The sequence below is a fragment of the Taudactylus pleione genome, unplaced genomic scaffold (genome assembly GCF_031769625.1).
Source record: "Taudactylus pleione unplaced genomic scaffold, aTauple2 ptg000777l, whole genome shotgun sequence".
NCBI lineage: Eukaryota > Metazoa > Chordata > Amphibia > Anura > Myobatrachidae > Taudactylus > Taudactylus pleione.
In genome coordinates this window covers 2,253,993-2,275,559 of record NW_028285179.1, presented here as the reverse complement: position 1 = coordinate 2,275,559, position 21,567 = coordinate 2,253,993, and the positions used below count along the sequence as shown (strand labels likewise).

Sequence of the window (21,567 nt, the reverse complement as noted above, 5' to 3'; positions counted from 1 at the left end):
GGTGTGGGTTTGGAACTGGAAAACATATTTAATTTTAGCTCAACTGGCGTCAGTACTGGATTACCCCTTAGTCAAATGTAACGTGTGTGAACCTGGTTACACTTGCTGGTAACGTCCAAAAAAAGGAAGAACATTTCACTCTACAAACATTTATTCACAACATAACTGATAAATCAAAGTGGTCACTCCCAAAAAAAACACACAGTGATAATCTCAAATACAACACATACCAAACAAAAACAAACCAAAAACAACAAATCAAGAACTGGTTGACGAAGGACCATGCCAACATGATTCCACAAACATGGCGTTGCGATATGGGTTCCAGAATATATTCCCAAAATGTCCAGATCCAGGTTTGGTAAGGGTAGCAGGAAGTAGTGAGCATTGGAGTGCCAAAGATTATGTGAACAAACAGAAGATGGTGCAAAAAACAACAAAAAATTAGATGTTCGCAAACAAACCCAAACACATTAGGTATAAACACTGTTGTTTTGTGAAAACTTACCTAAAAAATCTGGCCACCACATCATCGCGTATGGCCCCCCCACATACTAACCTCCGACCAACCTCGGGGGGGCCATCCTCAGGTAAGGCATCCTCTGGCTGCATTGGGACACCACTCCTTATGGCAATGTTGTGAAATATCCCACACAGGACCACAATTTTCGACACCATATCCGGCAAATACATGAGCTCGCCACCAGAGCGGTGGAGGCATCGGAATCGGCCTTTTAAAAGGCCGATACAGTGCTCCACCACTTGCCTGGTGGCTGTAAGTGCGGAATTATACGCACTTTGTGGGCCTGGTGTGGGAGCCAAATAAGGAGTGAGCAGCCAGGACATGCAAGGATATCCACTGTCTCCTGTGAAAAAGAATAGACAACATCAGGAACACTGTGTATCAAGCTTAACATTGTTATGTACTAAAGGTCTCCACTTACCCAGAAGCCACGCATCACCAGCTTGTAGGTTGTTTAATTTGTGCCATATCCCTGATTGCCAGATGACGAAGGAGTCATGTGCACTTCCTGGTAATTTAGCATTCAGGGACAGGATCTGGAGGGAGGCATCACATACCACCATTACATTCAGGGAGTGATAGTGTTTCCTGTTTCGAAATATGGCCTCCAGCCGTGCTGGAGGCTGAAGTGGTATGTGAGTACCATCCACAACCCCTATGATGTGTGGGAAGCCAGCTATTTGGTAAAAATTGGCCTTGGCCACACTAAGGGCACCCATATCCAAAGGCATTTGAATAAAATGATGGAGGTGCTTGAAAAGTGCCTCCATCACTGCCCTCAGGATCCTGGAAAAGGTTGATTGGGAGATGCCCGCCCACTATTCCCACCGTTGTTTGAAATGATCCTGAGGCACAGAAATGTAACACCGCCATAAATTGCGTAAGTGGTGGTATTGCTGTTGGACTGTCAATTTGCCGCTCAAGATCACTTTCTATTAATGAGAGAGTGTCTATGATGATTTTGGGAGGTAGACGGTAGCGTCTTAAAACCTCATCATCGGGCATTCCAAAAAGGGTGACACGTGTTCGAAATATCTGGGGCCTTGCATGCCTATGATGCCTACGCCTGGGACGAGATTGAGGTTGGTCGGCTTCCGGGAGCATGGCCAGAACAATCCGCCCCAGATCTACCTGAAATTCAAAGATTTCAATGTAAGGCTTTTGACCCACCCCAAAAGTAAATTAAAACAACTTAGCTTGATGATACCATCCATTGCTGCTTACATGCCGGGGTATTGTCATGATACGTCCAAACTGAAATTAATCACAAAAATTATTTGACAAATTTCACTCTGTGCATTTTTGTTTCTAAATTTTGTGCTAGACCAAACTTAAAATATGCGAAACACACATTTGGCAAAACAGCAAAACGACATTGCACACAGTACATCAAAATGGGTTGAAATGTTTGCACAAAAAGCGAAAGGGCAACCTCAAAAAAGTTAAAATGATTAATAAGCATTTAAAATGCGCTAATTAGTTCGCAAATACAAGTCACAATAGTAAGTAGTAAAAATGCGCTAATTAGTTCGCAAATACAAGATAAAAAATGGACTTACCAAGAGCAAATATATAAGAATCCAAATCAAAAGGTCTTTGGGTCCGAAATTAATCAAAAACTAAAATAGATGAAATTATGGATCCAAAATTAAAAAAAAAGAAGAAACACAATGAAACAACAATTGATCAAAAGTTAGACTTCACAAAACTTACCAAATCAAGAAATGAGGTCAAAAAAATATAAACCAACAAAGAGAACGGAAAATAAAAACGCAAATCTACCAAACAAAATAATCTCCAACCGCCAACTCCTTTATACGCAATCAATAAACTCCAGCCAAGGTAACCTCCAACAATCCAAAAACGCCACCTCGACTCGAGACACACCAAACCATAAATAGTGTTTCGTTTCCCGCACAAATTAAGGAGGGATCATAGGAACGCACAATCAATGATGCGGCCGCAAAATAAGGACACATGTATAAATACATCACAAAAACACATTACAATTCTGGTGTATTTCTTGTTTGGACCTCAGACAAGGCGACAGACCAGGGAAGCAATGCCCAAGAGTCAGGCGGTAAGTCTTTCATGCATTTTGTATCAATGATTAATTTGAAACATAAGATTGGGCAAGTTGTGATTTTGTGAAATCTGAATATTTACACAAATAGGTGAGGAGGATGACATGGAAGAGGCTGCTGGGCCCAGTATTCCGGCCAAAGCTGCCAAAAAAAAAAGGCAGCCACATTTCACAAGAAAGGAGATGGAGGTTTTGATACAGAAGTGTGTGGACATCCTGCCACAGGCAGACAGGAATATGAGTCTAAGCCAGAAGGGGAGAATGTGGGAAGAGGTAGCCGTTGCTGTCAATAGGGTGGGTGATTATGTCCGTCTAGCCCGGGATGTCAAACGGCGGTAAGTAAACACTTGCCCCCCCTAAAAACAAACACCATTTTAAACCAAAGGATAATGGCTTCCATTTTTTCCCACAGATGGGGCGACTTCAAATATCGCCTAAAGCAAAAACTCGCGGACAGGGCTAGGCATGCAAGGGGGACAGGTGGGTGTCCCACCCCTGTGTCATTGGAGTTGACGGATTTAGAAGAGCTGGCACAGGGGTGTGTGCAGCCTGTGGAGGTGTTTGGCGTGTCCAACATGGATACGGACATGCCAGACTTTGCGGCTCCTCATGTTGTCCCAGGTAAATCTTTTGATGTCATCAACTCAGAAATGTTATTGTGCCAATATGTAGATTCTAATGTGAGGCTTTTCTCTTTTTTAATAACAGAGACACAGGCGGATGAGTCTGCTCCAGAGGGGAGCCTTGGCCGCCGAATTTCTGTTGGCTCGGCAGGGGAGGAACCAGTACATCCGGCTGAGGACCCTGCAGAAGCCAGTCCAAGGCAATCCCCCTCGCAGGCAGTGTCCCTCCTCACAGAACTCAATTTCAAATTGGATTTCCATACGGAGATTCTGCAGAGGATGGACGCCAGTCTGCTACGGGTGGCTGAGGCCCTGGAGCAAAATGCTGCGGCCAACGTGACCTTTGGTCAGGCCCTGGCGGAAAATACCAGGGCCAACATCCGCATCGCCATTGCCCTGGAGCAGCTCGTTCGCCAGCACATGGTGGAGCCGACCTCCCTTCCTGCCGGAACATAAGGATCCTCCACCTCTGGCACAACATCAGCCAATCCTCCAAATGTGCCTAGCCCTGTGCCTAGTCCAGAGGCCTCAACATCTGCCTCTGGACAGGCCAGCCCGATGACATCCTGGACCCAGTCTGGCGCCCTCCCTCCCCCATCCAAATGGGTGAAAAAACGGTGACAGCAATGGTGACTTTTCCCACAATCCTTCTGTGCTTGGCTCATATTCCTTTCTGGTCAAAACTTCCCTCTCCTTTCTTGTGAAATGTTTTTATTTTTTTGTTGTATGTTTATGTCAACAGTTATGTTGGGCCAATTTGTTTGATTTTGGAACATATCTTTGGCCAAAAAAGATGTCCCCAATAATTTATTTTTTATTTTTTTTGTTTGAGCAATAAATTGAAACAAAAAATCTGACATTGGATTGTGAAATTATTGTACAAATGGTTTACATTTAATCCTGGACCAAAAGGCAAAAACTGGCTCAAAAAAAAAAAAAAAAAAAATGAGCTCTTTAAGGAACGTTTAAAAATTCATATAACGAAGCAAATTCAAGAGGCACAAATAAAATGGTGCGAAAATTAAAACATGATGACATTATTGTTACAATAGGCCCTAACCACCAAATTGAGGGCAAAATAAACCCCCAGAAATGTACGCAAATTGATTGTGTCATCCTGACATTAGCAGCTCTGAGTTCCACCTGCGTACGGTTTTGTGCTATCCCAAAAAACTGATTTCAAAACACATACCAAGCCAGTTCTCAATCCAACACTAATTGCTTTTCTGCCCTCCCGCGATTAATCGCAACAACATCGTGGAGTCCCGGGACGGAGGAGAAGGCCATCGCCAATATGGTCGAGTAATCCAGACCCTAAGCTGTGCGAGCATTTTGAAGTGAAAGAGGATCATCCAGTGACGTATGAGTCGGTCTGAACACATTTTACGCTCGCATCTGCTAATGTATGTACGCCCCAAAAACGCCTCGCCACGCCTGCGTTTTTCCATCTCCACCCCCGTCAACACCCTAAAACGCCCTGTTCTGTCAATCACATTTGACATGTCACTTCCTGTACGCTATTTTAGGAACGAGTCAAAAAAAGCTCGCAATCTGCCGTACGCACATGCGCAGTGTAACACCGACGCATGCGCGGTAAGTCAACATCGGAACGCAACGAGCGTACTGCTGTTAACGAGCGGCTCTGAATGAGGGCCATTATACAGCAGAAATCAATAAAATAGGTGAGAAACTAAAGCCTTTTAAAAAGGAAGATGACTTCCACAAAATGTATAAAAAATACAAAAATGACTTGGATCGTTTTGAAAATGAATTGATGGAAAGAAAAAAACACAAATTTGTAAGAGACAAGAATGATTATATTCATAATACAGTAATAAGATGGAATTTGAGACCTAAAAGGATTAATGTTGAAAATACAACAAATTATAGCTCCTCTGAATTTGAATCATCTGAAGGTGAAGGATCTAATTACATCCCACAAAACAAATGGCAACAAGCACATTTTTTAGATTGAGGTCCAGGAGAACAGGGCCAATTAGATTCAAAAAGATCAGAAGGGGATGGAAGAAACATAAGAAAAAGGAACAAAAGAGACTGGGAAAAATACCCACAGAGAACGAGAAGACCTTATAGGAGACTATAGAGAATGATGATCTGCAAATCATTAATTTAACTAATCGTACCCTCAATTCAACACATATGCAAATACATTCAAAGGGCCTTAGTTTTTCACCTAGCAAAATTATGGATAGATTTGAATTACAAAAAGATCTTCAACTATATGCAAGAAAAATACTTAAAAAAAAAAAAAATTTGATAAAAGAATAGAGAGATACTAGTACAGATGATATTTTAGTCCCTACTTTGTTATTTGACCCAGAGGATATTGAAGCTTTAGAAGCATTAGAAGACCTGGCTACAGAAAACATAAACCAAGATGCAAAGAAATTCTCTCTTCTATAAAAAAAAATTTCCAACATTTTTTTCTAGTATGGTACACAAAATAAATATATAATATATCATATTCATAAGAATAAAGATTATCTAAAGTCAGAGGGAATCTATAATTACATAATATACTATATCTATCACACTTTTTTCCACACTTTTTTTAATACACATTCACTACATTTTGTTTAAATTATAATAATATAATTTATTTTTAACACATGAATATATACAAGAACACATAATTCATTTTCATATACATTGGGTTTCATAAGAACTAATAAATATGATTAATTGCGAATTAAAAGAGTATTACATTGAAAGTATTTCTGTAAAATATGTGGTTCAATAAATATAAATTTAATGATATGGGAATAATACAAACAGTAGGCTTAATTTAAAAGAATATATTCCAGCGAAGTGTGTAGACATTAAAAGAATACCTCTATGATCTGAAGTATTGAGTATTTACAAAAAATATGGTTTTGTGGTTAAGGTAGCTGAAGGCAGCATATGCCTGATGCTACATAAGACTCTGTATATGGGGGTTAGAAAAGCTCATTGGGTGTTTTTCGTGTCAATCTGCCTTATGATTGACAGGTCTAGGCTGGTTAAAAGAGCCTATCACAAGTTCTGGTGGGGAGGGCCTTAGCTCACATACTTAAAAAAGGGGAAGCAGGGTTTACTTCCTCTTTGTGACTTGCAAATTGAAAGTTAAGTGCATTCAGCATCTATCTCTGTCGGCCATCTTGTTTTTCAGACTCTCATTAATTTAATTCTTTATATTCCTGTATTCATCCCTGACTCTCAACACTACAATCATCCTGCTATCACTTCCTTTTTCACAACTTTCTTCCCTGTCAATTCTTTTATTCTATCCATTCCCTCACCATGTCTTTTCCCAGGTGTTCCGCCCCCCCCCCTCTGTCCTGGCTGAACTTTCTCACCCACTTTCATCGTCCCTCCCCCCTCCTTCCCGCATACCAGTTTTGAACAGCGCGGGCTCACGACCCTCCTTTGCCCATTCCTCCGCCGCAGCGATAGCCGCGCTGTCCCCGCGCCGGGCGCCTCCAGTGGTCCGCCGGCTCCCTCTTCCCCCCCCGCCAGCCATGCTGCCGCGCGTGCTGCCGGGCGCTGCACTGACTCCCGACCAGCCTGCCCCTGCTCTCCCGGCTCGCGGGTCACATGACCCCGCCTCAGCCACGCCGGTTCTCGGCGCAGCGTTCAGTGGGCTGCGCCCTCCCCCTCCAGCTCCTATGTTAGGTGCCCAGGCCCGATCGCAGGTCCCCCACACGCTGGCCCCCCTCCCCCCCTCACACCAGGCAGTCTCCACAGACGATGAGGGAGACTGCCTGGCGGCTGTCCCCTATCAGGCCCCCCCACAGCTCAGGCCTGGGGGGGGCAGCTCACATGACTCGCTGCCCCCTACTCCTGATCCGCAGCCCCCCCTGCAGGTGAACATTTTCCCTGCTCTCGCTGGTCTGGCCACGGGGCAGGCTCCTGCACTGTCACAGGTCAGTTATTCTAATACTAGCTTCGCACCAGCTGCAACTTCCGCAATCGCACGCCCAGATTTCGTCCATAACGCTCCCGCATTTTCGCCCGCTGTAGGTGTTGGCCTTAGTGGGTCGGGTGTTCCGCACACTTCACAGGTCACATCCCCATGGATGCATGCACCCATGCCAGCCTCCTTTTTGCACGCACCGCAACACTCAATGTTTCCTTATTGGCCCACATTTTACCAGCCTTTGGCGCAAGGGTCTGCTGCGACAGGGCCTTACCCCTATTGGGCTCCTCCAGGTTGGGGGTCTGCTACGCCGCCAAGTTCTAACCAACCCCCTCTCGTCGGCCTACACCCTGCTTCAGAGGGCGGGTCGTCAAATATGATTGAACAACCGCAATCTGTAGGGACAGTTCCTGTTGCTAATACGACACACGGTGTTGGGCTTGTTGATACTGTTGCTCCTCTTTCTTTTACAGCCCCTTCCGAAAATCCGGAGAACAGAGTGGAGAACTCGCTCGGGACCCCGCAGACCCTACAGACGCAAGCAACAGATAAAGATGGAAGAGCTACGACCGCGGTCGCCGGCGTTGGTGAGGAGGGTTATGATGATATTGTACCTGGCAGTGATAGCTCAAGCACCAGCGCTTCTAGTTCTACCTCGGGTTCGCCTAGGAGGCCGCGCAAGTTCATGCGCATGCTAGAGCGGCATTTTAAAGGAAAGGACGCAGGAGTAGGGGTTAAGCCAGCCAGGGCGCCAGCAGCCTCTGCGGCTTCGGAGGCCGATTTAGTACATTGCTCCAATACGGCTATCACTAGAGGTGTTAGGAAGCGTATTAAGGAGAAGATTAACAAAGGTCACTATGTAGACATCTTTACAATTACGGAGTTAGGCAGGAAAGGCTTAGCATCAGCTAAAGCCGCGGGGGGAATGGGCGAAGAAGCGTACCATTCTTATGACAATTGGATCACTGGCATGCTGGTTTTCGGTGCTTGTTACCTAGAGACAAGGCCGGCGGAGCACATGAATGTACTTAGGTACATTCATCTCATTCATGGCATGCAGGTTAAGGCCCGTGGCACCACCTGGCGTTCCTACGATGAAGATTTTCGTAGGAAGCAGGACGGTAAAACATGGCTTTGGGTTTCAAGGACGTCGAAGTATGGCTCAACATTACGCAGCACCGAAAATTTGTGGGTGACAGCGCCCCAAAGCGTAAGAATCCGGTCACAGGCAAATCGCAGGCCATTCCTTTCATTAAAGGGAAATGTTTTGCCTTTAACAGTGGACAATGCGACAGGGGTGCGAAGTGTCATTTTCGTCACTCCTGTACTAGCTGCAGCGGAAACCACTCCGCCAAAGATTGCACCAAGACAGTCGGGTCTTCAAGCACCCCTCGCGTCGGCAGCGTCCCCGATTCGTTTGCCGGCGTTGAGCAGATGGTTAAGTTTTTACCCGGATAGGGCATCCGCAGAGTTTTTATTTCACGGTTTTTCATTCGGTTTTCGCATCCCGGTTGTAGCACCTGTTACAGCTGTAGCTTCTCGCAACCTGCGCTCGGCCAGAATGTACCCCAACGTGGTCAGAGCAAAAGTGGGTGCAGAGCTGAGATTGGGTCGCATGGTCGGTCCTTTTTCTGAACCTCCCATTCCCAATTTGTGCGTATCGCCACTGGGTGTAGTCCCCAAAAAGGTCACGGGTAAGTTCAGGCTCATACAACACTTGTCATACCCTGTCGGCCAGTCTGTTAACGACGCCATCGAGCCTAACATTTGTAGCGTGAGTTACCAATCTTTTGACGATGCACTATGGCTAGTTAGAAGTTTTGGGCTCGGGGCACTAATGGCGAAGGTGGATATCGAGTCGGCCTTCCGTTTGATGCCATTACACCCCGAATCTTTCCGGCTGCTGGGTTTTAAGTTTGACGGTTCTTATTACGTGGATCGCTGTTTGGCTATGGGCTGCGCAGTCTCGTGCGCGTTCTTCGAGAAGTTTAGTACTTTTCTTCAATGGTGCATTCAGACGGGTTCCGGTCATGCAGGTATTACACATTACCTGGATGACTTTTTAGTTGTGGGACCAGCGGGTCAGACCACGTGCGGCGATGTGCTTTTTTCAGTTAACTCATTGTTCCATACCTTTGAGGTGCCCATCGCGCATGAGAAAACAGAAGGTCCAGCGACGTGCTTATCCTACTTGGGCATACAGATAGACACATCGGCCGGTTGTTGTCGCTTACCTGGGGACAAGGTTCAGCGGTTGAGAGAGCAGATTAGTCATTGCATAGCAGCAAATAAGGTTTTGTTACGGGAAGTGCAATCCTTGTTAGGGTTGTTGCATTTTTCATGCCGTGTGATACCAATTGGGAGAGTTTTTTGTAGGAAGCTGGAGAGGGCCACTTCGGGTATATCTTTACCCCATTACAAATTGCGACTGCCTAGGGAAATCAAGGACGATCTGACTTTGTGGTTGTCGTTCTTGGACAAGTTCAATGGAGTTAGGATTTGGCCCTCCCCGCCCGTCGATAGCAAGTGTCTCCAGCTGTTCACAGATGCGTCCGGGTCATTCGGTTTTGGCGCTTATTTTGATGGCGATTGGTGCGCCGAGCCTTGGCCGGAGGCTTGGCATGCCTCGGGTTTGACGGCTAATATGCTTCTATTGGAGCTTTTTCCAATAATTGTTGCTGTTGAGCTCTGGACCCACAAATTGAGTAATCGGAACATTGTGTTCTGGTGCGACAATTTGGGGGTTGTGCAAGCCATTAATAACCAAAAGTCGTCTTTCATGCCTGCTTTGCGCTTAGTCAGGCATTTGGTCCTCCGTTGTTTAGAGGCGAATATTGGTTTTAGGGCGTGCCACGTCCCGGGGACTGACAACTGTATAGCAGATGCATTGTCACGTTTCCAGTGGTTGAGGTTTAGGGGCTTAGCTCCGAAGGCAAGGTTGCGAGGTTTAATTTGTCCTCCTTCTGTGTGGCAGATTGTCGAGCCGGCATAGAAGGGCTGGTGATCATGGCCTTAGCGCCGTCTACGCGTCGCGCATACCTTGCGGCCTGGAGGGATTGGGAGCACTTCCTCAGGTCAGAGGTTGCTTCAGGTAAGACAGAAGAGCAATGTCTTAGCGCTTTTGTCTGGGGCTGTTATGAAGGAGGCAGATCCAGGCCATCCACTAGCACGGCCCTAGCTGGGATTGCTTATTTTTCAAAATTATATGGCAGAGCAGATCCAACAAAATCCTTTTTAGTTTCTAAAGCCATGAAAGGATGGGCTCGTTGTGACAAGCCCAAGGAGGATAGGAGGCGGCCCATTGACCTTTCGTTGTTGCGTTCGCTAGTTGAAATAGTCCCGACGGTAGCTGCGGATCCACACGAGGCAGCCCTGTTCCAGGTTGCTTTTTCAATGGCTTTTTACGGGGCCTTTAGAATTTGCGAGCTGGTTGCGTCATCCAAAGGATTGTTGGATTCTGGAATGTTAGCGGAGAATGTAGTCCTTAAGGCAGATTCCCTGTTGTGCAAAATTCACCGCTCAAAAACCGATCAGCTGGGCCGGGGACGATGGATCACCCTCAAGGAGCAGCCTCAGTCAACAGCATGCCCCATTTCATTGGCAGTTAAGTTCGCCAGTTTACGCCCCGATGGCTGTTCACACTGGCTGGCGCACACTAATGCCTCTCCCCTCACAAAATTCAAATTTTCAGCTGTATTTAAGCGTTGTTTAATGGCCTTAAAATTGGATACGTCTGCGTACGGCATTCATTCTTTCAGGATAGGGGCTGCCACTTGCGCTGCGGAGGAGGGCATGTCAGTTAGCAGCATTCAGTCGCTTGGCCGCTGGAAATCGTCCACTTACAAGCGGTACATCCGGCCTAACACCAGCAGCTAGGAATGCGCTCCCTGCGGGGTTGACCCAGACTTTTACTCGTCACTATTGTGGGGGTGTGAAGGGATTTGGCCGAAAGTTATTTTTTTTTACCTCGGGGGAAAGAAAGAAAGAAACGAAATATAAATGAATGAATAAAGAAAGAAATTAAACAAAATAAAATGAATGAATAAAGAAAGAAATATATAAAAAAGAGAAAAAACAAACAAACAAAAAAAAAACAAAAAAAAAAAAACACAAAGAAATGACAAAGAATTTATACCCCCGAGGGTTTTTTTAGATGGTTTTACCTTCGCCTGGGTCGCCTGCTCCTTTCCTCATTATCGCGCTACCCCTTCTTTCCTCCCTCCTTTCCCTCGGCTGCCCAATTTTTGTTTCATATTGGTGTTGTTTGTTTGAAATTGTTGTATTGGCCTGTATGTCCTTGTTAATGGATTAGCATTGACTGTTTTGGGATTAATCTGATTACAGATACATCTCAAGACGGCTCGCCTATTTGGTTTATCGGGCATTCCTTCATTTACTGGGCGGGGCAATCTCATTTATTCCCCAGGGCAGCAGGTCTATTGGGCGGTCGGGAGGTTAGGTGGTTAGGTGTCAGGGGGCTTAGATGGGAGGGAATCATTCCACTCGTCACTGAGTCCATTGCAAAATGGGGGACACCCGGGTGCTTGGTTTTGCATGCCGGTGGCAACGATTTGGGGAGAGGGACAGGTATCAGCCTTATACTTCGTATTAAAGCTGATTTAGAAGAGGTGCAGTCTCGGTGGGGTCCCATTAGAATAATATGGTCTGACATCACCCAACGTCAAGTGTGGCGTTGCCCTTACAGCGCAGCGGTCTTAGACCGGACGAGGAAGAAAGTCAATGCTTCTGTTGGTAACTTCGTTACAGCAAGAGGGGGTTCTGTCATTAAACACCCTTATGTCAAATATGATGACCCCAGTTTGTTTCGTTCTGACTGGGTGCACCTTAATGAAGCGGGTATGACTCTGTTTTTGCTTTGCCTTTTCTCCACATTTGGGGTGGAATTGTAGTTTTGGTGACGTGCTGCGGTTCTTTTAGACCTAGCGTTGGCGGAAAAGCATTGCTTCTCAGCGGCCCAACAGGGTGCAAGTGGTAGTTGCGGGGCGCCTGCCTTTCCCAGGGCAAGTTGTCTCTGCCCTTAAGGGGGGACCTGGGCTTCTTCCTAGAGGTGGGGCTCAGTAGTACTAAGCCAAATGAAAGGGGGTGTAGCCTATCGTAACTCAGGTTGCGTCAGAGGCCTTCAGGTAGCCTCATTTATAGTTTATTCGTGGGCTAGAGCTCGGAAAGCAATGCTTTTATTCGCCACCAAAGAGATGTGTATTTTAATAAATATTTGTTACATTTTTGATTCCACTACAGTTGTCTGTGTCTTCATTAAGGTCAATTAAGACAATAACACCTGTGTAAGGATCTAACGCCTCAGGGCATAGAGGGCTTATAGACTTTAATAATAAATAATAAATAAATAAATTGCCAAAATAAATAGTCGCTTTAATAGTATGGTATATTAGTGATATCATTAAACTATTATAAACAGGAGGCGTTTTTAGAAATGTTCTATATATATGTATATATATGTATTTTATTATTTTCTAACATGCAGTTTAATAAATGTGCATTTTAGGCTTTCTATGCAATATAAATGGATTTCTATCTAGAGATACGGAGTAACTTAATGTTTGAGGATAATGAGTATCTGATGTTTTCAATTAATTAAGTAATTATGACCAATGCCTGGAGGTATTTAAGGAAGTGCCACAAACTACTGGCACACAGTCTTGAGAAAGTCCCGGTTTTCACGGGACGAAACACGTTGACGTCATCACCCAGGCACTGGAGGTATCCACAGCACTACACTATTTGCTGCACCTATACATTGGAGGTTCATTTGGAAATTGACGATCCATTATTGGAGACCGCTGCCGGCTGGTGTTCAGACACTGCTCAGTGTGCCGCTTTGGTGTCCCGCTGAGTTCTCAGAGTTCGCCGCCGGCTGGTCTGTAGACGCTGCTCCATGGTCGGTGCTGATCCTCCACTGTTCAATCGGAGTGCACCACCAGCCGCCATCCATTCACTGCTCTGCAAACAGCTCTGTCATCCCGCTGCACGGCAGCTGACCATCATCCAGCCGCAGCTCACACAGCGAGCGGACAAGTCTAACAAGGATACCTATTGAATTGGATACAGCATTCCAAGGGCTGAGGTATTATCATTTCTTTCCCTTATTCCACCTACATATTCAGCGTGACTGTATATCACACTGGGACGCCAGAGTGATCATCCACTAACAGCGGATTACAGCTGATTTTACTGGAAACAAATTGTTACTTTATAGCCACATTGTTGCATTACTATTGGCAGCAATTAGAACATTGTGCTGTGGAACCCCTTTGATATAGTATCAAGTTATTTCCCTATACAGCATAGCAAGAGAGTCATATGATCTCTGCGATTTTATATGTTAATCCATTTATGTGTAATTAGGTTGCAATTTTTTAATTTTTGATGTTTATATGTGGATCCATTTATATGTAATAAATATTTGTTTTAATTTTTAACACATGCCTCATGTTTATTAACAGCTAGCAAACCATATATTGAGATATATATAGATTGCCATCTACTTATAGTGCCTAGCGCAGTAAAGTCTGTTTTCATGTTGTTTTTGCTGTGGAGACTTGTGTCTCTGGGTTTTTGACAAAAACCCCTATTACTTGCAGCAGGCACGTATTTCACCACCTTTTTGATATTGAGCGCCGGGATATTTGCAATTTCTGATTGCAAGTACTTTTTTTCTATTTCTTAATTTATAAGAATAACTAGGAACCTTTAGAGGAGATTAATTTGATGTTATAATAAACCTCTATATTTATGTAAATAATACTAATTTAATAGGGATATAGGAAATAAACTATATTGTGAAATTGCCATTAGAATCAGAGGGACCTATAGGAATATAACATAGAAGAAAATTGAAGTAATTTTAATGCTGATTGGAGGTATCTGTCCTCCCTTTTGATTGGATAAAGAATGCTATTTAAACTCTCAACCCGGCAGGTGACTGCTCTATAAGCCTTGATAAAGCTGACCAAGCAAAATGCGCATCGGCGTCTGCCGTGTGCTGTTCTTATAATGTGACAAACTGTAATAGAAATGTGTTGTTGTATGTATAATAGGAAATTCCATCCTTCTAAAACTGTGTACATATAGATAAGATTTGTCCTAACAGTGAATAAGCATGTGAGTTTGCAGAAGAACCAGAAAGAGAGCAGGTGGCATGTCAGTAATGATCACGGCATCAGACTTGCATTGCACTTAAACTGACAGATACTGCACGTAAACTACCATATAAGCAATTTTATTTGTGAGATACTGCTCATATTCTAGCATATGGTAGTGAAAGCACAAGATCAGACATTGTAAGAAGAATATAACATAAGCTAAATACGGCTACATGTAACAAGTCATTCCACGGGGGTTTGATTGACCGACAGATTTAAGCTGTCATATAATGAGATCAGCTTACAGTTTATGAGAGAAATTCCTAATGAATGATATTGATAACATTTATACTCATAATAATATCAAGTACAGTTTGAATATTCAACATAAAGGAATAATAGCTAGACTTACTGTAAGGAATAGAGAAAAAGGAAATGAACTAGGGAAGTGAATATCTGAATAGATAGCAGCTTTCAGCTGCTGTACAATTAGAACAGTTCAGAGCTCCGAAGATAACAATTACGAGCCTCTATCTTTCATTATAAGTTTCTGGCAATCTTTGCATCTATGTTTAGCTAACTCAGCATATAACTAATACCAAGTGTAGTTTAAATATTCAACACAGAAGAAAGATAAGCCATTATCATTCATTGAAAGGAATTGATAATCTGGTAATGAATTCAGGGAATAAATACCTGAATTATACCCCTTTTACACCGGAGCTAAAACCCCGGGTTATTGCAGGGTTAACCCGGGCAGCTCCTTGAAAAAGGGGTTAGGGTTGGACCGCCGGGTCGAGTGACCCGGCAATCCAACCCAGGTAAATAGCAGGGTTTAACATGGGAGTAACCCGTGAAACCCTGCTGTGTGTATGGCGCACTCCGGGTCTTGATGACCTGCAGTACGCAGCAAGCTGGCCAATTGGTCCAGCTTCAGTGGCGCTTGGAGATGACGTCATCTCCAAGCGTCCACTTTCACGCCAGAAATGCCGGGTCTATGCAGACCCGACTGCGGTGTGAGCGGCGCCGACTCGGGAATATCCTGAGTCGGCACCGGCAAAATTCCTGGTCTGATCCGGATAGGAACCCTGTTCCAACTCCGGGGTCAGACACGGAATTTTGGTGGAAAAGGGGTATTATTAGTAGCAGCTTGAAGCTGCCGTGTAATGAAAGCAGTTCTCAGTCCCTGAGATAAGAATCTCCAGCCTTCTGCTACTATTTAAGATACTAGCAACATTAGTATCCATGTGTAGATAACTCTTGATGCAGCCAATACTTTGTGGAATATAGTCTAATATAAGATACTAGTTAGCTAATACATATCTATATTCTCTATTGACAAAGTAATTAAGTGAACTACATCTACAGTATATCAGATGGATTAAATTACTAAATTCTTTTTGAAATTACTATCTTTAGCTAATAGGACAATACACACAACAGAAGATTAAATTATATATTTACAAATAAAGACAGCACACGACCTTGTTTTTAAATATACTTTATTCTTTACACTGCTTATTTAAATTTTTTCTTATCACATTATATCTATTATAATAAACATATTTTTTATATTTCGCTTCATGTAACCCGTATTTATGGGTATAAATATAACTATGTATAGATATTGAAAAAAAGTATTAAAGCTATGATAAAGCACAGATAATTAAATGTTGTATTAATTAAATAAGTAATAAATAACATTGTATATAGTATTTAGATAACCCCGACTTAATATCTTTAATACACCTAATAAAAGTAAAATAATTTTATTCTCGAAGGAGGGTTGGAGTGCACCCAATTGATTCCCTTGTTTCTTTGTATGTATATGTATATTGTACATTCTATAACTTTTTGTTACGTCTGTGTTTCTTATTTATATAGGGATATTGGCACACGTGTACATTTACTTATATTTAAAAATAATGGTTATTTTTAATTGCAAAACTTTCTGAAGTTTGAATATATATTTATAGCTAAATCAGTCAATATAATTAATATTAAAATCTAATTACAGACAATGCATATATCATTTCTGTGCATTCGATTCAGACACTTAATATTCAACAATTTGCAACAGTAAAGTGGTGCATTATTTCAACATAATATAATTAAAATCAAAATTTTATGCAATAAAAAACAGGTACGTACTCTAGATATGTTTAGGAATAATGATTGTATTCATCTAATGGTTTTTTTGTATTGTGTCTATACTATTTAACATAAATAATAAACGCCCACTTTTATGGAAATTTAGCGCTCATGGGTATTTTTGTGTCAAATACTATTTAACTTCTTTTTGGTGATCCCACACCAGTGTATTTCTTATATGCATCAATGTTTTTCTTTTTAATTATACATTATATGTATTTGGTTCATGGTAATTTATTCATTGATATATCTCTGGGCCACAGCGCTGTAATTTTTTTCTTTTGTTATTCTTTTGGCTGGCTACCTTTAAACAGCAGCGAGGAACACTCATTTATAGTGGTATATATTAGTTATTAATTTTCTAGCTCCTATGCCTATATCCATTTTTAATTTTTGATTTACTTTATGTATTTGATACACATATAGCGCAATTATATTTATTCTATTTTTCTGTTGTGAAGTGTATTTTGTTTTAACTCTGGTAGACACACAGGGTCTTTTTTCCCACCTAGCGAACAGTTGGATAGATACACTCTCTTATACATTCAAAGAGCTGTTTTATTTATATTCAAAGGCAGTATTCTCTTTTTGTATAAACAGCCTAAACCATTGCATTTTCAGTTCAACATCAGTCATCATTTGAAACCCTCAGAACCAGCAGCTTTTTGTCCTAGGGTTTTGAAAGCCTCTGAGGTCAGAAGATGCCTCCATAAAGGTAAGTGCTACATACACTCTATTAGAGAGCAGATGTAAGAAAGAAGGTTGACAACGTTATGTTTTCAGATTAAATGGTGCAATTTCAGAGGTAATATTTAAAGGTAATAGAGGGAATTTGTAGTTTTGTAAAATAAAACATGCCCCTTAAATTTATTTTTATTACATGTAACGTATAACATTTAAAAAAATGTTTAGTTATGTAGAATTCTTTATTATAAACAAGTAAGGATACTTCTATTTTCAGTATTAAAAATTTTTTTTTCACATGCTGGGCATACACTACACATTTATCTGGGCAATCCACCTAATATCACAGGGAAGAAACGGGGAATTGTCTTCTTAGGGGAGGGCCGTAGATATCGGGTGCCATACACTGTGACATATCTCACAATGTATGGCCATGATTTCTGCTGGGTGTCATGTTGCCAGATAAAATACCTGTCAGTCAAACACACATTTAATCTGCCAGTGTATGCCCAGCATTAGCAAAGTCAAAAGAGCATTTTACCAATGTTAATGATATTTTGAAACCTGGGGATCCTATTGTACTAGGACAGAAGGTATTTAATGTTACCAAAGCACATATCCACAGAAGGTATTTAGAGCACATATATATGTAGTATGGAACACTAATTATACATTTGTTTAAAACGGCAATATCAGAATGCCAATTAAACTTCTATTCTGTTGTGCACATGAGACAGAATTTCCAAATACCAAGTACAGCATGTTATTTTCTTTTGTCTTACAACATATAAAGGCAACAATTGGGCACCCTTCGTACCACTCAGGCCAAGGGCAAATGCAGGATTTCTAGATGGGGGTTTCCAAATGCTTGATTTTAAAGCAAGTGTTGACAATCTATGTAGAGGGCGTAATCAGCACTTACCCAGCTATAATATACAGTGCATCATAGGAAGGTATAATTCTGACATATACCGAACCAGCAATCACAGCATGCCATTATACTGTATATGGAAGTAGGGCCACTTTGTCTGAGCTGAATGGTTTTATTTCAGATGTGAGCTCCATTCCAGATCATTTGAGCAAGTTTGGGAATCTGGGGGAGCAGCAAAAGAACTTTGCACTGCCCTGGACATATATGTACAGATTGGTCTCCTCATGCACTAGATAGTGTATTATTATACAGTATTAATAATAGATCCTATAGATGGTCTATATCAGTGCATCCCTAACAGTGCATGTTTTCCAAATCTCCTAGTTGGTGCACAAGTGTATTCATTACTGGCTCACAAAATTTAAAAGATTGACAAATGGTGCTAATTATTTAATTTGTGACACTGCATTTGCCTATGCAGACTGCAATCTTATAAGCCCATTTACTATTCATTATCATAGCCATGCTTTAAACCTGACAGTCCATTTCCCTCTTGATTATAGAAAACTATGGCTGCCCCATGAAAAACATGACTGGTGCTATTAAAGATAGCATTGGAAACCTTCCAGTATTACTGCCTCCACCTCATACAAAATGCTCTGCTCCCACTTAATTTGCAATTATAGGTATCAGTCTTAAAAATCTATACTGATGTTTAAGATAAACACCCTTTCCCTCAATAGATTAAGGGCCTGATTCAGAGATGAATGCAATGGTGATTACGTATGCAGATGGAGTGATTGTTTGCCATCACGCAACCATATAAGCCGCACTGCAAGTGTGCAGCGATCATAGGAATCCATTGCAAAGTGAGTGACAGGTGGACTGTGTTTTGGGGGTGGTAACGAGGGTGGTCAGAAAAAATGGATTCAGTAAACAATAAACTCTCCAGTTATTTCAGTAATAAACAAGATTATATGTGCTTATGTGCGCAATTATTCTTTTCCAGTAGATGTGATGCTTGTGCTTGAAATTATTTACCTGAAATTGAACTTGTCCAAAGAATGTGCCATGTGTTTGGGGTTTTTGGAGCACCTGTACAGATTCCTCTCATCCATAGGAATAATATCCACATCACTGAAGATAAAGCAATTATAATCATAGTCTTTCATTGCTTCTATAAAGCCAACATTCATTAGCTTGGCTCTGTTAAACGTTGTGTTTTCTATCTGTAGAGCAAGAAATTAAATATTATATTGTATTTTATGCTATGTACTAGTTCAAAGTGAAGTTTGTAAAACAAATTTCAGTTTGATGAAGGAATACAACATAAAAGTCAAAATGTAATCACAATTTTTAATTATTGTGAAGTAATAGTAATTTTGTACTTTCATTTAGACAACAAAATGTTATTTGCATATGTGACTATTCAGTAGTAAAGCTGCACAGGTAAAAATTGAGTCATTTATGTGTAAATATTTGCTTCATAAAAAATCTTAAATAACAACTCAAATAGCATCTGCTGCCGAGCTGCTTTTCCCTCCCATGCCTCCCTGCCCACTACATTGTCTTTCACATGCCTACCAATATTTCTACCACATGCTACTCCTATCTGCCAGCTTTTATTCTACATGACAGCCTCTTGTCCGCTATCTTTTCTGTATTATGCTCCCCTGCTTAACAGCTTTTGCTATCACATGCTATTCCCTGTACACCAATGTTTTCCTAACATTCCCTTTGCCCACCAGACATTACTTCACATACAACACAATTCCCACATTCTTTTCTATCACATTCCATCATGTATCCACCAATTTTTCACTAATGTGCCTTTTTGTTCACTATATTTTCTATCTCGTCACCCCCTGCTCATCAGCTTTTACCTCACATACTACCCACTGCTTATAAGCTATTTTCACACATGACTACTTACCAACCACTTTCCTTTGACCAAGGTGCAATGACACTAATGTAGGATTCTAGGTTATGGGGCTGACACAGACATAAAATGGGAGTAAATTATTTTAAAGAGACTTTCTCACAAAACATATTTCAAAACATAAGATACACCGGAGAGGTGTATGCATCCGCATAGGCAGAATATGGGGCTATTTTCTACAAGCCATCATCAACATATACTGTACTCACTCATTCCTATAGCAGGTGCAAAAGATGTGCTTCCCAACATGCACATTTGCTAATATTTGCAGGTCTGCATAGCCCACATAGTAATGAGCATGCCCTAACTGATCATTACCTACATGAGAAAACCTGATCATGGCGCTACCCCCCCAGGATTAAGCATATGTACATTTATACATATGAAAAATGGGGTAAAACTCCCAAAAATTTAATTTTCTGGGGTTTTACAACATTTTTTTCCTTTAGTACATCCAACCCTATGTGTTCAAATTAGGGGTGAGCGGGTTTGGATTTCTGAAATCCGAACCCCCCCGAGCCCCCACGATCCGAGTCCGATCCGAGTCAGGCTTGACTTTTCCCGCCTGACTCGGATTTCCGAGTCTCACGGGTTTTGGATCCTATATAAGGTACCCGCGTCGGCGCCATTTTCTCACTCGGCTGTGGACTGTGAAGAGGGAGGGTGGGAGTTAGGGCTGTGTAGTGTAGTGAAGTGTAGTGCTGCTGTTGTCCACTACTTCAAAGTCCATAGGGGCTGGCTGTGTTGTGCTGTGCTGCTGTTGTTAATAAGGGCTGTGTCCACTACTTCAAAGTCCATAGGGGCTGGCTGGACTGTGTTGTGCAGTCATTTCTCCATAGGGGCTGTGTCCACTCCAAAGTCCTGTGCAGTGTCCCAGTCCTAAAGGGGTGCTGTAGTGTTGTCCAGGGGGTGCTCTGTCCATCAGGGGTGCTCCCCCCAAGTGCTAAAAAAATAATATATTTTCTGTGTTTGTGAATTGTGTGCGCAGTAGCCGCACGTGCATCAACAAAGTAGTGCCAAGCGTGCGCCTGTGTCATAAGTAAAGGGCCGGCTGGCTTGACCATTAATGGGTGCTGTAACCCCCAAAGTACACTCCAGTCCAAACCAAAAAAAATATATTTTCTGTGTTTGTGAATTGTGTGCGCAGTAGCCGCACGTGCATCAACAAAGTAGTGCCAAGCGTGCGCCTGTGTCATAAGTAAAGGGCCGGCTGGCTTGACCGTTAAAGGGTGCTGTAACCCCCAAAAGTACACTCCAGTCCAAACCAAAAAAAAAATTAATTTCTGTGTTTGTGAATTGTGTGCGCAGTAGCCGCACGTGCATCAACAAAAGTAGTGCCAAGCGTGCACCTGTGTCATAAGTAAAGGGCCGGCTGGCTTGACCGTTAAAGGGTGCTGTAACCCCCGAAAGTACACTCCAGTCCAAACCAAAAAAAAAATTAATTTCTGTGTTTGTGAATTGTGTGCGCAGTAGCCGCACGTGCATCAACAAAGTAGTGCCAAGCGTGCGCCTGTGTCATAAGTAAAGGGCCGGCTGGCTTGACCGTTAAAGGGTGCTGTAACCCCCAAAGTAAACACCAGTCCAAACAAAAAATAAAATTATTTTCTGTGTTTGTGAATTGTGTGCGCAGTAGCCGCACGTGCATCAACAAAGTAG

General features: G+C 42.4%; 1 protein-coding gene across 1 annotated transcript in view; it reads right to left on the bottom strand.

The window, feature by feature from the left end:
• The window catches only part of LOC148475121 (beta-1,4-galactosyltransferase 1-like), a 383,411-nt gene that overhangs the window by 57,313 nt on the left and 304,531 nt on the right, over window positions 1–21,567 (bottom strand). The window contains exon 4 of the mRNA XM_088457707.1: window positions 19,014–19,201. Coding sequence (XP_088313833.1) covers window positions 19,014–19,201 — 188 coding nt within the window. The remainder of the gene's footprint in view (window positions 1–19,013; window positions 19,202–21,567) is intronic.